The sequence below is a fragment of the Papilio machaon genome, chromosome 22, assembly GCF_912999745.1.
Source record: "Papilio machaon chromosome 22, ilPapMach1.1, whole genome shotgun sequence".
In the NCBI taxonomy this organism is placed as follows: Eukaryota; Metazoa; Arthropoda; class Insecta; order Lepidoptera; family Papilionidae; genus Papilio; species Papilio machaon.
In genome coordinates, this window is record NC_060007.1 from 63741 (window position 1) to 82341 (window position 18601).

An 18601-nucleotide genomic window follows, 5' to 3' on the forward strand; every position below is an offset into this window, starting at 1 on the left:
CAAACGTGAAATGGAATGCTTCGAGAGGTCGATCTCGACGGAGCCGTGTAATGGAACCACAACACAGGTCCTAACTAAATAACACGAACACGCACAAAGAAGAACAAATGGCTAAATCGTAGCGGCAATGTTTGCGTGGATTCAACCTTCCAACCAAGCACTATGGCAAAGACGTCAGAGGTCACAACTTTATCGTCCTTTAGGTTCATCTGTCTTTAACTAATAAAATGAAAACAAGTGCGCACGTAGTAAAATAATGTGTTGTATTGTTGCAGATGCGCTTGTGTGTGGTCGCGATGAGCGCGGCCGCGGTGCTGCTGGCCTTGCTGGCGTCGCCGGCCGCCGCGTTGAACGCCGCGCAGGATACCGCGCTGGACGTCGCGCAAGACGCTGCTATGGACGCTGCGTTGGACGCCGAACTGGACCGCAAGGACGAGGCGGCTCTCGCACAGGCAAGTCATCACCACACTGCACAACCAAACATATCACCTTCCTCCACCGTTGTCATACATACACATTGAAAACCGCGGTTACAAGTGACAATAGAATACGAACGTAAAGAACCTTTTTTACAGGGGACTTAGGCCCAGTGAACAGTGATGTACAGTAAAAGAAACAAATATAGATCAACGTGTTCCTTATAATCTCTAGATTACACTAACAATATTTATAATTTAAGGTTTTTACGAGAAATATACTCAGAATTGGGCAAAATTACCATTAATTTTGAGGTCATCAGACATATGTATCTTAGTACCGCAATGTAAAAAAAAATAATCTCATTATTACATTTAGACTTTACAAAATGGATATTTTATCAATGATATTACATTTTTATTTTATTATTTTACGGCTCCATACTATACATAGGCCCAAAAAAACTACGTCCTTTCATGTCAAATTTACCAAAGCAAACAAAGCGTTTCATCAAAAACGTTGTGTAGACGACGACGTACAAACAACTCCGAAGATTAAATGTTCAATGCAAACCCGACCGTGTAATATCTGAGAGTATCACAAGACGGGGCGGGGGCGGGGGAGGGAGCGCGTGTCCCTCGGCAAACAGACTAACATGCAAACCCGGCCGAGGGCCGAGGGCAAGGGTTGCGGCGCGGAGATAAGGGCGCGCCACACGGCCGCCTTCCCGCCAAGTGCTCTGATAGTGTGGCAGGCACGCATTACGACTCACATCAAACTTATTGCCTGGGAACATAAACAAAACGGTCTAGACATCGGCGTCGTAGATTTTGATAAATGTTCTTCGAAGCTATAAAACCTAATACATTTTGTACATTTGATTTAAAAGTAAAACTTATAGAATAGCGGGTGGTATTATTATCCTCACCTGATTACCGAGAGCGGAGGACGCGGGGGACGCGGGGGACGCGGGGGACGCGCGGGCGTCACAACACGCGCTTCTATATTTCAATTTGCCTTATCAACACTCTCGCCACAGTAATGCACGCCTCTTTTTTTCTTGTGATTTTCCACATAGCGGCTACGTCCCTACGACTGTTAACTTATGTAATGTTTTACACAACAAAGGAAAATGAAATTAACTATAAAAAAAATCTGTGAAACTGAACCAAATAAAAATAAATTAAAAGATATCTAGAATGCATAGTTAGTCCTACAATCTCTTTATGTAGGCAAACTGTACGCAAGTCATATGCCTTCATACACTTAGACTGGAGTGATTTTTAACTCAACAATTTTGAAAGAAAGCTTACTGTATCGTTGAAATAGCGTTCAAGAATCTACAAATTGTCAAGTTATTGAAAGTTCAACGTTATAAAAACAAATCAGTGAAATCAATAACCGTATCAATGCATTTGCAAGGATTTAAGAGCTCGTCTGAATGCCTTAAGCTCGAGACGCAATATCGAGACCGCATGGAGGGCCGCTGTGACCGGGGCGGTCAGCTGCACGGCCCGCCGCGCCGCCGCGTCGTTGCCGCGCTGTAGCCGGTGCAATCAATGTGCCCTCACATCCTCGGGTCGACGAAACTTTACTCTTTGATTTCTCCTTTAAGAAATCTTTGGATTATTCGCCCGTATCAGCAGTTTAGAGATAAAAGCTTTTCTTGTGATACTATTTTCTTATATGAGACGTTATTGAACTCCGACGTCTTTATTAGGATTCTGTATAGTTATAATGCGCACGGTTAGTGATTCGAGGATCGGGTTTCGAATCCCGATTGAATGTAATAGGTTGATTTTCAGATTAATTAGCATGTTATGAAGCAGCATCAGGAGAAACCACGTGCGAGATGAAGAACCGCTTGCTGCAGCTTTTCTCCGATTGTGATTTGTGACAGATGAACTCGTCTATAAAATAGCAATAATTTGCAATCAGCCAATCTACTCCTGAAAAGACTGTACTTAATGTCAAGTGGATAAACGAAATGGCGTTTTAAAATTAAGTTAATATTTAATTTTCGCTTCTGGGAGCGGCCGAGTCGACGGCGGCACCCCCGCGCCCCCAGCTCCCCCGCCCGCGCACTTCTCCCTTCAGCCTACTTATTTTTACGACGACCCAAAGTGAAATTATTACTTTTGGCGACGACATAATTTGTAAAGGGTTAATAGTGAATTATAACTGGACCCGTTGAAACTGTCGTTTTATTGTATCAAGTGTGAGTACTATAGGTATACTAAACAACAGATTTAAATAAAATTGCATTAAGTAAATATACAAATAACTTTATCATGGATCTTCAATTTATGCGAGAAGTACATTTACCTGCCTAAGTATGAGTAAAAGTACATAGAAATACAGTTAGAACGTTATATATCATCAGCTATATCAATAACACGCAATAGCTTTATTCAAGTTGTCCAAAACCCATTTTGTTTTTCAGTAAATAGGTCGCAAGAATGTCTGTTTCATTGTTCGCTCCATTTCACATTTTACAAACGTATTGTTCGCATACCGCAAGGGGCGCGGGGGGAAGGGGGGGGGAGTCGATCACTTAAACACTTCGGCTGCTCAAGTAACGGCGGCGGCGAGGGCGGCGCGGCCTACAGCGGGTGCGCGGTCAATGTGCAGCGCGACTGACAGCGGTTTACCAACGCCGCGGAACACACGAATTGGTCTCGCGCAAGGGAAGCTTTCATTACAAACATATTAGCCACATTATAATTTGTGTTCCTTATAATTAAAACAGAGCGAGGAGCTACCGAACCAAGGTTTTTGCAAATTGAAATACTAAATTATGTTCATATCGATTAGCTCGTAGTGTAAAACACATTTGATAAGGATTTCTTACATGAAAGTTAACAAGACGAGGTACAAATTAAATTACTTAGAGCGGAGTACATCACATTGTTCACATTACATTTTCATATCAAAACTTTTTGTGATTAAAAATTCCGTAGCTAATTTTACGATGAATTATTTATAGGCTATTGCAACGATGACCACAACGCTCGTAGATATAATATGGCACATGTGGGGTAAGACCGCGCGCAATACGTACGCACCCAGACACGCAATTAACATTCTCTATCGGATTGTTTTAATTGAACAAAACAACTTCTCGCGTCAAGTGGCGCGGCAGTAATTGGCGGCGAGCCCCCGCCATTCCCCGCCAACCTCCGCCAGCCGCGGCAACCACCGACACAAAGGCTCAGAGCTGGCACTCTCAACAAACAGAAACATTAATAAATGAAAAGCCGAAAGAGCCATTGAATGCAATGTAACGCAGTTTTACTTACTTTTTAATAATTAAGCAAACTTCGTTTTCTTCATTTTTCTCCTTTGCTAAGCTGAAACATGGACGCCGAGGGTTGGCCGCCCGCGCCTTTTGTTGTTGATATTTATTATTACTTATTTTGTTCATAGGCAACTGGAATGTTGAGTTGAGAGAATAAATAAAATCGTAGTTACAAATACGTTACAATCTGTTAATGTTCATTATTTAGAAACCACAAAAAGCATAATTTGTAAAAAAGATTTTTTTTGCAGATGGATGCTGATTTGGAATTAACGGACGAAGAAAAACGAGCATGGTCTAGCTTACACGGTGGTGGCGGGTGGGGAAAGAGAGGCTGGCAGGACATGAGCTCCGTGTGGGGCAAGCGGGCGTGGCAGGACCTCAACCCCGCTTGGGGCAAGCGCGGCTGGCAAGATCTCAACTCGGCATGGGGCAAACGGGGATGGCAGGACTTGAACTCGGCCTGGGGAAAGAGGGGCTGGCAGGATCTAAACTCGGCCTGGGGCAAGCGGGGATGGCAGGATCTTAACTCGGCGTGGGGCAAACGCGCGTCGAACGATGTGAACCAGGCTCCCTGGGAAAAGAGGGGATGGCAAGACATGAGTTCTGCCTGGGGCAAGCGTAGTTGGCAAGACATGAGCTCGGCATGGGGCAAGCGCGGTTGGCACGACATGAGCTCGGCGTGGGGCAAAAGATCGCCAACTGTAAGTACGAGTATAAGCTATTGTATATTATACATAGATTTTTTTTAATAATAATTTATATTCAACTTAGCCATGCTAGCAATCCGTTGCTAATCAGTATATGTTTTCGTACAATAAGTCTAATGTAACCTTACATACATTTTTGTTGATCAGTCGAAATGGGCAAACTTCCACGGCTCGTGGGGCAAGAGGGCTATGACGGAACCCGAAATCGAAGATTATGAAATGGCAGTGGAATCAGTAGTTCCCATCCGACAAGTAAGCTAAACATCTTTGTGTTGCACGCCTCACCGCCGCTTAGTAGTAGCCACATTGTAAGATAACTTGTTGAGCCGGCAATTATTTGTGTGACAAGTGTTCGTTGGACGTAGGTGGAGGAGGCGGCTGACAAGGACGCCATGGAGCATCCCGAGAAGAAGGCGTGGTCCGCTCTGCACGGCGCCTGGGGCAAGCGGCCCGCCAAGCAGCCCTACGCTAGCGGTACGCTCTCCTATATTTTAAAATTTTGTGTAAATTAATTTGGATGCTAATGTATTTTATACTAAGTCTAAATGCGCTCATTTACATTATTTCATTGAGAGAAAAATAAAAACAAAATTTGCACGTATAGGGAGAAAATAGAAGCGGCTCCAGGAATTCAAAAGATCGAACGTAGAATGACAAAAAGAAACAGTATTACAAAATTTACGGATCGTTCGTAAACGATTCATAACAAATTGGCTTTTTAAATTGAATCGTTGGAAACAAATGACCCGATGCATGAGCAGAGGGCAAAAGACGAAGTGGGGGGAGGCAATACTCGCCCTCCGTGCACTGATTGATGCGGCTCCTAAGCCCACGTTATTTCAATTGATCGGCAACCTACATCGGTCGCCACCGCCGAAATTGCTCACTCAATTAATACGGCGTAAGGTAACCGACACAACGCGACGTTTGGCAATTCCAAAACTTAGAAACCAATTGGACAGAAACGGGCCGGCCATTAAACAATTTATTTCTTTCAATTAACTTAAATTTGAAGCCGTAGTACAATTTTACTTACAATTTATTAGACCTAAATGTAGCGAAAATCTTTTTATATTTGAATACTTGTCTAGGTACTGAAAATGTTTGATCTATGTCATTGTCAGACAGATCACTGAATGTACAGCCATCACAGCTGATGATAAGATATATGATAATGTGACGGTGAAACGATGTTGTGTCATAATAATACTGCAACATTACTGGAACCTCCTTACAGTTACGCAGCAAGTACAGGAATATTTTTCTCGAGGTCCGTGTTCACTTTCAGTGACCTCAACGAGCGATCTTAATTTCAATGAGCTGGCTCTGAATATTTCTCTTCAGGACAATTAGCGAAATTCAATTTCGATTAGTAAATTTGAAGCCAAATTTCAATGTTGTTAAAGTTGATTATGCACTTATAGGTAAACACTGAATCATGGTAAGTTGTAATCTGTATACGTCGAATGTGAAAATTAACGAAGAGGCAAAATAAACCAACAGGATCGTATTATTGGAAGCGGGAGCCCGGCTGGACGAACTTGCGCGGCATGTGGGGCAAGCGCGCGCAGTGGCTCCCCGACATACACGTCCTCAGTATGGACGAGCACGGTAACACGCCGTGGCGCGCTGCCGCTTGCACGCGCACCACATCTCTATACTAAACAATGCACAGTAGCGCCACCTGTCGCACTCGCCTCTCGTTCTATCCTCTATCTCTGTCTGTCTAGATGTTCCCTTCACTCTCCACTTGGCCAAGTCACGCTGATTGTTAGTCGTACAACAGACAAGGAGTCACGGTGTAGCGTAGCGTAGAACTCCCTTGCTGTTGAGTTAGCAATAGGATTTGTGTTTTGTAATTAAAGACATTCTTTGTAGTGATCAATAATTAAATATAGTAATTGTGGAGAAAATGTGTAGTAAATAACACTCATATGTGTAAGTGTGTATTACGTAGCTCTTCTCTTTCGCTGTGATGTTATGTTTCAATGTTAGTAAATAGTATTTGTATATATTTTGTTAATGTTAGTGCTTTCTATCATTGCCGTTTGCATTCCACATTCAAAATAGTTGTTATGAAAATAATATGTTAAACAGTTATGTTAAAAACACCACACGGAAATGAGGCAGGGAGCGAGCCTATTGAAACCGGTGTGCTTGGAGCTTAGAGGTCTGAGTACACGCTGTTAGGCAAAGACTCCCCAGTCCCCATTGTATTGTAATGAAAGGTCGCGCACCAAGGTAAACACAATTAAATAAATACATTTTACATGTATTCTACATGTATCTTTGATTTAACAAAGAAATCTAAAAAATCGTACGTTCAACTTTTAATTTTAACTTTTTTAATATACATTCAGTATTTTATTTATTGTTAAGTTATACTATGTTAGTTCGCGAGAAAGGTCTAGAGAAAGATACATTTTGATTTTAAATTAATGATCATTATTTTTATCTCCCAAATTTTAGATCAAATAATTTCAAGTTTCCATTCAGTAACCGAAACGCGCAAGTTGTGAAGGCAGTCGCCACCACCGAGAGGGAAAGCGCGGGAAATGTCCCACCGCCCGCACCCCTCGCCCGCGCCCCTCGCCCTCCGCCGACACCGCATTCTAATCGCGTACATAAACATGACGTGATTATATCGCATGTGGCGCTCGCAGCTCGCAAATAACCGATAAAATGTGTCAATTCTCTGCGAGATGTGGCAGATTGGGCGCGTGACGTGACGTGACGCGTTTGTTGAGTGTCGAAAGCTTTGGTTTCGGGGTAGGGGGGACAAGGGGAGCAAAGTAATAACAAATAACATGTCATTCTCAACAAGCTCAACATCGGAGCTGTCAAAATATGTGTAAATTAACTTTTAGCATTCAATAACAAGGTGGCGCCTTTAGTTTACCCAACATTGATTTAATATTATACAATACCTTGTTGAATTTAAGAAATACGTAAAGCACAAGAGAAAAACTTCGGTCGTGGCGACAAAATGAGTCAAATAAATATGTACATTTATGACGCAAGTTACAAAGCACCTATACATTTTATTGTAACGACATTGTGTTGTTCTTATTTTTCATTAGATTTTTTACAGAATCTCATGTCTTTCAAATAAATTATGCATTCAGATTAAAAATGCATATTGTGTGAAGAAGTAAACACGGAAGACCTCGAAATTGCTCTGAGCCATTATTTTTCATACTCCCAATAGATATATAAAAATTTATTTACTTAATTGTACTTCAGACCTAATGATGTGCTATTTTTAACAGAAAGTAATGGGCGAGGTGTTGCGCGCGGGCAGGCTGGCCGGGGAGGGCAGGGCGAGGCGGCCTAGGCAATCCCCACGCGATCCAGCCCACGTCGACCGTCAGCTGAACAACTGAACATACCGCTGCTGCTGTTTGTCCGTCTCTGTATCTACAGTTTATAATCTAGTGTGAAAGTGTAACGCTGTGTGGCGGATAGGAATGGCGGCACAAGTTCCTATTTAAGTTTCTCTCCTGTTCCTTGTCTATTAATCCTTATCAATTAGTTTGTTACTCAAAATTACGTACAAATGTAGCTCCTGTCACCTTCTAGGGTTAAATTATAATTAGTGTTAAGTGGTTCGCCCGTATAGTTGCGCGCGCGGTGCCACGCCGGGGCGCAGGCGCAACCGCAGGGCGAGTGTATCTCTCTCCTGTACCTACTTGTATGTGTCATAAAATCATAGTTAGTGCAACTAATTCTTAGTGTTATTAAGTAATTGTATTTAATTAGTGGAGTTGATGTACATTGAACGGCTTCCTAAGATGTTTAATTTACTCTAATAAAAGATTATTCGAAGCCATAATTTGTTTAATTTTTCGTTTAACTATATCATTAAGTACGTAACATAACACTGTTCGCTTTCTATAACTCAAAGTAGATCGCTTCTGTTTCTACATTTTGACAATAAATAAGTAGAGTATAAGTAGAGATATAAGTCTCATGGCCAGTGGATTTGAATATAATTCTTCAGACTTCACAGATTTGAAAAATAATGGTTAGAGATTGAGTAAAGAGAGTGCCAGAGTCCTTAGCCGCTCGACTTCGCTCAGAGCGCTGACCTTCAGCAGCAGCGCTGACAATATTTCATTATATTAAAGGTGGAAGTTCAGTGAGTAGAGTTCACTGACTAAGTAAAATACGTGCGGTGAAACGTCACGTGAAATGAAAAAATCTATTGTTATAAATGGCGTGGCTTGCGTGTCAGTTAGATATAGGGTGAAATAATTAATAATAATAATAATAAACTTTTTATTGCTATAGAAATTAACAAAATTTTAAAACACAATAGTATTCAATAATGGCAAAAGGGGATGGCTCAGCTTCGCCAACACCGGTCAGGATATAGTGTCGAGCTGGTTTTCAGCCACCCCCATGAATTACATGAAGGAAAGTCTAAATTTCATATTTTATCTGTCAATTTGCGCGATGCATAAAGAAATAGCAGAGTCAAAGTTGCAAGGATAAAAACGCCACCTTGACTTTGTCGAATGCACTAAAATTTTAAATGTACAGTTTTCTGGTTCAAATCTGACGCGCTTCTGTATTTATAACAACAGATTTTTTAATTTAGTATTTTGACCGGCTATCCTAAAAGCGCGGCTCTTCACGGAGCGTTTATTGCCAGGTTGGGTACAAGGTGAGGAAACTTATGTTTGACTGCCACGCTACAGTAAACCCCCACTATAGTAGACAGAGTCCGCGAGCGCTGTTTGCGCACAGACTTACTATATAAATATTTGCTTAATTTAAAAAATAGCTCGCCTACACGGTGTGGAGAGAGGGGCGCGGTGTGCCGCCCACGATGTCGGTCGTGTCATTTGCACAAGGAATCAGTATCATTCCATCAATGCCTACCATGGTCAGCTTCAACACAACACAGGGAATGTTATATTATGTACCTAAATAAACCCTACTATGTATTACAAGAATGTCAGGACAAATAATATTATAACCACATAAACATATACCTTCCCATCTCGATGACCCGCTCACAATCACCGCTTGGTGTGCAGATGCCTGGTCACAATCTTATTTATTATGTTACTTCAAACAAAAGATTTTTCTAAAATACAAAATCCCTAATGTTGCCTTTAACAACAAGTCTTATTCACCAAGATTTGATTTGGAAAACTTGGAAATAAAACCTTAACTTAAAACTTCCAATGATTTTAAACGATAAAGAAACTATTGCTTAAGGACAAAGTTATTGAACAAGGAAAGAGTAGTAAGTCCCTTCGTACACAAGGCAACATACGAGTACATCGCGTTGCTCATCGTACGAGCTATACGTACACATAACGTTGAATCGTCGATGCAAGTCGTCTATTCGGTTGTATAGATTTGATCCGTCATCTTAGAAACTGCAGCGACTTTTCTCACGACGATCTTAACAAGCTGGTTGCGAGTGACTATCTTTGGTGATGACAGATGGGAATGTCGGCGACGCTCGCTGAGTACGAACCTCTATAAAATCGTATTGCGTAAGTCGTTTAACGACTAATGTGATCCGATTTCAAAGATTTATGTCGCCTTGTGTACGAAGAACCTTAGCAAAAAAAAAGGTTGTTAAATTTGCACGTGTCAACTCTTGGCCAATAATGGCCGCTCGCAGCTCTGATTGTGCCGACTTTATAGTTGTGTCACCGGACCTGCGACATGTATAGAAAACTTATAACTTCCCAAAGCTACGACTTTTGCAAAAACCTCTAGCTGCGAAGACGCGGAGGTGTCGCGAATGCGCGGGGGTGATGGGGTGGTGGGTCGGCGGCGTTGTATTTAACACTTGAATAGCGAGCTCGCTGCGCGGCGAAACTTTTAACGTTTTGCTCAAATTGGATAACTCTTTCAGTCATTTTTAAATTATACGCGTTAGTGATTAATGATACTCCGAGTTTAAGAATTTATACTTCAAACAAAAACTTGTAAAGTTTTGTTTTTCGATTTCTTATGAAAGTGAGTATTTATTGTTCCCGCTCATTCTCTTACTTATTATTCTCATAGAAAGCTTCACGATTATTCTGTTTGAATGATACAAATAAAACTGTTTCTATTCCTCATTCAATAGTAAAATTACACAAAGATAAAATGTTAAAACAAAAATCAGCAATTTGACAAATAAAAAAATATGTTTATTTGAAATTGATAGATAAGCAAATATCATTTTATCTACAGAAATAGAGTTATTTTAATGGTATAATTGAGATAATATATAAACGATATATTGTTATATAATATATAACGATTGAGTACGAGACGATGACAGATGCGATGTGAGCAGCGACATCACTTTCCGCACCTTTTGTCTTTCCTCTTATATCTTCTGTAACTTTTACAGTCCATTAATTACATTATTAAACTTATACCAGTGATTAAATAATCATGAGCTTCTAGATAGGCTTGTAACGCGTTTGATGTGTCATATCGCGCGTTGCGAGAGCGATGCGGGCCGTGTGCGGGCTGTGTGTAGAGCCGCCGGGGCGGGCCACAGCTCGCCGCCGGCGGCTCCAGCGTTAGCTTTACGACGTCTTTTACGAGCGTCGTGCTATCGTTTAGCGAGTTTAGTGGCGCACTGGGTTTACTGTTCGTGCACCGCATTACGAGATGCGAGTTTAACTGTCCGCGGCCACGCGTCCGCTCTTGGTCACTGCACGTTTACGAGACGAATGGATATTTTAAACTTAAATGGATTGCTTGTGTGATCGATTGAACGGAGGAGAGAGCAGCCATAAATTGATGTCTCTCTTTACTATGAACACGAAATGTTCCCTCGCCTCGCCTCTGACGTTGACATCACCCTGAGGGAGTGTTGTATGTGGCTGGTGGCCGTCTGGACGTCGCCCTTTGCAGCAGACAGCTGCAATGTCGGTAACAAAACGTGAATAATTTAATGCTGACACAAAGGTAACACAAAAACTATTCGTAAAATAGAGATATGTATAATAAGGAGTGTAGTGTGACGGAAAGCGAACCAGCTCCATCAACCGAAGACCCCATCATTCAGTTGGTAGAGCTGGTCTCACGCGCGGAGTGTCGGCGTCGGATAGCGCGTCATTAAGACTCCGAATCTTTTTGTCTCGCGCCGCCTTTGTAAAGCTACTCGGCTCACAGTCCGGCGTAATGGAGCGCGCCCCCCGCCAGCCCCTGCGTGCCCCCCGCCGGCATATCAATGAGTGGAGCAATGGGCCGCAGTAAAGCGAGGCAGCCTGCACAATGCAGCGCTGGTGCTCAACAATGGCATTGTATGTGCACTGAAAGGTGAGTTTGTGAGAGGAAGGTGCAGATTTTGTTGAGCTACTTACCTTCTAGCAGACGGAAAAAAAAATATCACAATGATTGTTTTCTCTAGTTTCAGTATTAAATTTCTAAAAATAACTTTATGATGCATTTTCTTACCAATATGATTACAAAGCAACAGAGGTAAAAATCGCACACAGGTCAATGATTTACGTTCAAGTTAAAGATTTCTCAAAGAGAATTTGTATAAACATTTTTTGTTTCAATACGATCGAAAGCTTTCTATTTGCAGCTGCAGGAGCCTTTTGAAAAAGCGTTTCAAGAATCTATTAGTCGTCATCACTTACTCCTTCCGTTGTTACGAACTAGAAACCACTCCGTACGGAAAGTGCAAAGCAATTAACAACACTTCACTTTGTATATCGCGTTGCTATTTTTCTATTTTAACTTTAGAATAATTCTGATGTGAGAAAATAAAAAGTTGAAATTCTACCGAAATGGGATTTCTGTTCCCGTAGCTGTAGCCGCAGTCGTAGCTGTAGCCGCAGTCGTAGCTGTAACCGTAGTCGTAGCTGTAGCCACAGGCGTAGCAAAATACTTGGTAAATAAATCACAAATTGATTAGTATATATGATTACGGATGCATTAGCAGTCGACGCGTGTCGTGTGTGTCACTAACCGGGGGATTATCTCGTCCTCTATTCGCTGAGTAGGTTTAGCAAAAATATATTAGTGTTTGCGTGTATCGCGCGGTGCGAGCGCGTTACGGACTCGGTGCGGGCGCGAGGGCGTTGCGAACACGCTCTGTATGCGACGCGTGTCGCTCAATCAATTTGGAGCGCCTTTCTCAAGACGCCACTCTTCACAGAACATAATAACGACTTTACGTCGAAAGCCTCACACGTGCGTGTATATTTTATAAAAGTCATTACTTTATTAGTTATTGTTTGCCATCTCTTAGACAAAATTATGTGAAATTAACTGTTGCCCGCTATTACGTCCGCGCGATTAAAAAAATCTTAATTAGTAGCCTATGTGTTGTTCCAGACTATGACCTACATTTATGTCAAATTTCAGCGACATCTATGCAGCCGTTCTGGAAATACCTTCTAACAAATATCCATCCATTCATAAACACATTCGTATTTATTATATTAGTAAGATGTAATATTTATATCAACTTTTAAATGTAACGTCAAAATTATTAATAATATTACTGTTACAAATTAATACGAGATTTATTTTAATTAAGAATTCATCGTTGTCTAATTATTTGTAAATTTAGTTAATTTCGTCAAGGTTAGCAACATTAGAATAATAATTTAACATAACTTCCATTAAAATAAGCAATTTCAATTGCAATTGAACAAAAATAGTACAAACAGATATATATTGATCAAGCTAAACGTCTCGATAAACGGCAATACGACAAATTGTGTTTAGAAACAAAAAAAGGTTCACAGTCACAATACGATAAAATAAAATAGACGTGAGCCTACACGAGGCGATTGCCATTTTTCACGAGGTATTACAGACTTTATTGACCACTGTAATAAAGGTAACAGGCGCTTCAGTTTAGCATTCTGCAGTCACAGTGGACACTAACATTGTAAAATATGTTTACAAAAAAAGGTTTAATTAATTTGTTGGATTTACTTTAAAATAGTATTCATTGACATCTATATAAGAATACTAAAGTTGCCTCGTACATGTTCCCGCACCTGCGACGAATATTAATAATATACTTTCAGTAAATGAAATAGTTCTAACATTACGGAACAAATTGATAATTTAACCAATAGACTTGGAGCTTGGAGACCTTCGTTCCAAACTAAACACTGTTATTGCATTACTATGGCTCGTCTGAAATAAAAAGGACAAAAAAGTATTGAAAGTATTCCGTTTTTTATTTTCTAAAAGGTGACTGATCAGTGCTGTTGACGTATTTTGATTATTTAGGTTGAACATTTTAATTCAAGAGGGCAATTTAGTGAGACCTAGGTCTCTCGCAAACACAATAGGAGGAGTACTAAGCGAATCCCCGCCGACCCCTCACTCCCCGCACGCCTTGCAAATAGCAATAGTTCCCGTGTCATAACGGACAGATTAAATGACATAGAAGATAAATTTCATCTTTCATATCTGCGAGCGGCGGAGAGGGTTTTATAAGTTAATATCGGAGACTGGTCGCGCGGCAGCGGCAGCGGAGCGGAGGTTGCGGAGGCGATATTGCTACGCGCTCAGCTCAGATCTGCCTCGCCCGGGGCGTGTGGCGCCGTCCCGCTCCCACTTCCGACCCACGCCTCACCTACTCGCCGCACTCATGCCCCTCTCTATGGTACAAAAATTTTATTGCGATTTAATAATATATGGCAAACTTGTGCATATTCAGTGCAAAGAAAACGAAGTGGTCTCGTCGTACCTTAAAGGTAATTGCAACGTAACAATACATGCCCACGCCCCTCGCTCCGCGTCGCCTGTTCTTCTGAGCCGTCAGTTTGTTCCAGTAAACGAACTATTAAAATTTTTTCCTTAAAGTAAACTAAAATATTAATATTACGAGTACATACATAAAGGTAAAATTTTACATTCAACGATTCCATCATTCGTTAATTATAAAAACTCCACAAAGCACTCGTTGTTTTTCCATTCATTTTAAAAGCTCGCTTCGACCCATCGCCTAAAAGCTCGGCCGATTTAAATAACAAAAAAAAAAGTGTAGATTATTTTAACGAATTACAATATTGGATTAAATTTGCTTCGCCCTGAAAAAATATTGTTTAAAACAAAATTACAAATACCCTAAACGAAATACAATTACATTCGGTCGCGCCTCCCCGCACCTCTTACATGAGGACAATTATATTTTTGTGTTACTTTTTAATCAGTCGAAACTGAATGATTGCTGGTTTTGTATTAATTTTGCGGGCTTTGTCATAATGAACGAGCAGATGGTGTGTTAGGGCATCTGTCGTGTAGCCATTTGACAAAAGAACTCCTACTTTTCTTTTTGTTGCAAAACTTATAGAAACAGATTTGGTTAACGAGTGGTTCACTGCTGGGTGCCTACTCCTGTACAAGGTGTATAAGAGGAAGTACTTAACATCATTTGTTGCTGTTGTATATCGAATGCCTGGCGGGGAGCGTGCGGGCGCGTGGGGGGGCGGGGGCGTCCGGACGCTAAGCCTTTACCTTTCCCTAAATGAATTCATCTAAATAATTGTCGGTGAACCTTTGATTTGAATATCTGCCTCGCAAACAACTTTGCCTCGTAACACTTGCTGAATAGAGTCGCAGTTCGCTCGCAGCCGTGACTGATTTACAAATCACAGTATTAAATAATATTTCACGACGATTTATTCTCCAAATGTTTAATTTATAAGAAATGTGAATAATTGTCTGCAAACAAATACAATACGATAATGACTCCATAATGAATATAACTGAGGGCTTTGCGGTGTTTCAAGTTCACTTAGGAAAGTAAACATATTTGATATTATTCGATGTGAGCCACTCAAGTGGACGTTAAGTTGAGTGAGCGCGGCGTGAGGCTGCACTCGGCAGCGCCATCGCCATCGCCATCGCCATCGCCATTCGATAACATTAGCAAGTTTCAGTAATTCACTCTCATAACTATAAGCTACATATGTATGAACTCAATACAGACTGTTTAATGAACATAAAAATAATACATATCTATATGTACATGCTAATGAAACAAATCTTCTACTTTAAAACCAATCTAGACAATATTCAAAATAGGGTCTCCGGTCACTGCTCAAGCAGTCGGTTCAGTCGGCGCTGGACGATCAGTTTTCCTTCTCCTACCTAACCTCCCGAAACCTAACTTCTCAAAAATTTATAATAATAAATGCTAGATTCTGATTTTTATACTTCTCGTTAAAAAGTTTCTGACAGCATTTGACAAAATGTTTTGAAATGCGCTTAAAAAAGGTCTTTGCTATTAACGTCCACCTTAATGGTATGCGGCTGCGCTAAGGAGATTTTGGTAAAAGTTTTCCGCGTGCGGGGGGCCGCGGGGTGCGGCGGTGTGCGGCCCACACAGCGTACAGTCCCGCTTCATTAGCTGCGATCTTGAAAACGGTGGTGGCGGCGGCAGCGCCACGAGCGGTTGGCGAAGACACCTTCATTAAAACAACTTGCAACTTTGGCCGGTTTCTCTTCATCAACTTACGCAAGGGTATTTTTATTACAATGCTAAAAATCTTTTAGATTTACAGTAAATATTTTTTATTATTTACCGTTGCTATCCGAGATCAGAATCTCTGTATAAATCATACCTATCGTTATCCCTGTCATAACTTTGATAAAACAGGGATAACAATATGTTGTAAACGAGGATTCAGAAACCTGGAGTTAGTCATCTAATCATATAAAAATAATTTCCGCGAGTGAGGTGCCGCAGGGTTTCTTTTCCATCTTAGCCTCCTCCTTATTTACTCCTCCTTGAAACATAGTCACGAGTACTAAGACTTCTGTTAACAATAACTACGTTTTAGTTAAAAAAAAAACCTAATAATAACATTTATCTTAAAGTATTTTGTCGTAGCACAATATGTCTCCACTCGAAAGCGGACACGGCACAAAGAGCGCACGAGTACATAATGGCACGCTCGAGTCGGAGGCGGAGGCGGAGGAGTACGGGGTGCGGAGGCTGAACAATGCCCCATGTGTTTAGGGAATACTTCACTGTTCGTAATTTGCTCCGCGGTTTTCACAAGCCCGAGTTTTTTTTAACTGCCTTGTTTCACAATTACATATATTATTCAAAATAAGAATCTTTGAAATTTAAAAAAATATGATCACACTCGTTGACTGACACATTTTATCCCCTCTGAACATGCCTTATCTATGTAACTGCCTGGAGTTTCTAATTTCCACGAACATATACAAAAAAAAGTATAATGACTTTAGCACAGACATTCCATTGGTCAAGTATGTATACCATCATATGGAAATTTTAAGTTAAGTACCTGTAGACCATTTCTTCTGCTAACTAGGCAAAATATTTTTGGATCCACATTTCATACTCCTTCCCGCCACAAACCTTTAGTACAAAAAATATCTCAGCATTCAAACCTTCCGCCTAGAACATACGAGTGTAGGTAACCTTAGTAAAATCACCGCCGTGCATGAAATGAAGCTGAACAGCCCGGTTTAACGATAAAGTGCACAAGCAATGGCCAATCGCAAAGCCAACATCTGTTAAATTTGTGAAGGTACCATTTTGTCAATTTAATAAACATATTTAAAGCTAATAAAAGTTTAACAGCGGATGAGTTCGGAGTTAATATCATAAAAATATTAGCATACGCCGCGCGCTCGCCTGCTCCTGCCCTCTCCTGCCACTCGCTGCCGCCCGCTCCTGCTACGTCCTGCCGCACCTGACGTCTCCTGCCGCCACCTGCCCGCCGCCCGACATGATCCAACACTCGTTCGCTGCTCGAATCGTTTAATGTCACTTATATTCGACTAACTTTTACGCATCCAACAAAAGTGTTTCAAACCATTTCCATTTGATCTCATCGCTTATTGAATCACACTAAAGATATAAAAATCTCTTTCATTTTCAAATTTCTTTTCCATTTCACTACGAATATTATTACTCACTATATATTATGAATTATTTATTGCATTCTTAAGTGTTCCGACTGATTGAGTCTTTTAACCTTAAGACTTCGATATTCTATTTTTAACAAAACAAATTCTCTTTTATTTTTAATACTGGTGAGTAACATATTTTAATATATAATGGTAAAGTACACTGACAGCGACGCAGGAGGTCCTGTTGCCTCTTAGAAGCCGTCGTAAGTACTTCAAGTCCGCCCTCGCGCAGCGCAGCAGTGAAGTAGCGAACATAAACATGTCTTAAGCCACAACTGCTTGAGCGCAATTTCTTGAATGAGTATTTAATATGAAGTGTGAGTGCAGCCACACGCCCCTTTGTTCTTGCAACTCTTGCATATGTAAATCTCATTTTCATAATGTATACAAGAAATTGTAACGTGAAATGATTTATGTCTTATTTTGTATAATTTTTTATGTTATACGTATGTGAGTTATATATATATATATATAATTGCATATATATATATAATACTACGATGGCGATTTTCACAAATACTCGTGCTAGACCCACTACATCTGCGTTATCGCCCGCCAGCTGTCTTCCTCAGAAAATAGAATCTATTTTTGTGACATCCAAACTATCTAATTAAAGATTAAGAAATATCTTTATTCAATTCAATTCCTGAAAGCCACTGCTTGGAAATTTCCAAGCAGTGGCTTTTAGATGCCAATTGGGCACAGATTGTTTAGCCAGTGTCGTGTTGAAGAGGGTGGCTCGAAGGAGATTGAGCGGTGATAGATGTTGCATAAATTAGATCAGAATGTCTTTATAGTTTTGGTTTGATTACTTATATCACATTTGACAGTATCAAGACGTGTGAATCGCAGAGAATGAAACAACAGAACTAATTCAATTGGTATTTAATCAATGAACAATATTTACACAATAAAATGAAACAAAAGGTTGGTGTGAATGTAGAGCTGCGCCCGCCGCCGCTGCCGCCGCCGCCGCCGCCGCCGCCGCCGCCGCCGCTGCCGCCGCCGCCGCCGCCGCCGCCTTCGGGACAAGTGCGTGGGGTTGCCAGATGTGGCCAATTGCCGTCAGTTCATGTTGTATTTTGTTTTAAAATAAAATATTAAACTTTCGTCAAAATTTACCACTGGCATTTTTATAAAGTTTATATTAATTTCAAATTACGTATAGCATCATAAATAGATAATCTATATATGTTTTCAATCAGGTAGTCTTTTTTCAGATTCGCACACATTTTTGTAAAACAGCCAAAAAATAGATTAAAATTGTGTTACAATTATAGATTTACAA

The 18601-nt window shown here is 40.7% G+C and overlaps 1 protein-coding gene across 3 annotated transcripts; it reads left to right on the top strand.

Moving 5' to 3' along the window:
- The first annotated feature begins 280 nt into the window (after positions 1 to 280).
- Positions 281 to 8248, top strand: LOC106715112 (prothoracicostatic peptides). 3 transcript variants are annotated; one of them, XM_045683547.1, is made up of 7 exons: positions 281 to 452; positions 3967 to 4329; positions 4402 to 4419; positions 4573 to 4677; positions 4791 to 4899; positions 5929 to 6036; positions 7695 to 8248. In XM_045683547.1, the coding sequence occupies exons 1-7, from the start codon at positions 297 to 299 to the stop codon at positions 7757 to 7759; spliced, it is 924 nt and encodes a 307-aa protein (XP_045539503.1). In that variant the 5' UTR covers positions 281 to 296; the 3' UTR covers positions 7760 to 8248. The 3 variants fall into 3 exon arrangements, with proteins under 3 accessions (XP_045539503.1, XP_014363816.2, XP_045539504.1); XM_014508330.2 differs by having other exon boundaries at positions 3967 to 4419; XM_045683548.1 differs by lacking the exon at positions 5929 to 6036 and having other exon boundaries at positions 3967 to 4419.
- Positions 8249 to 18601: the final 10353 nt, after the last annotated feature.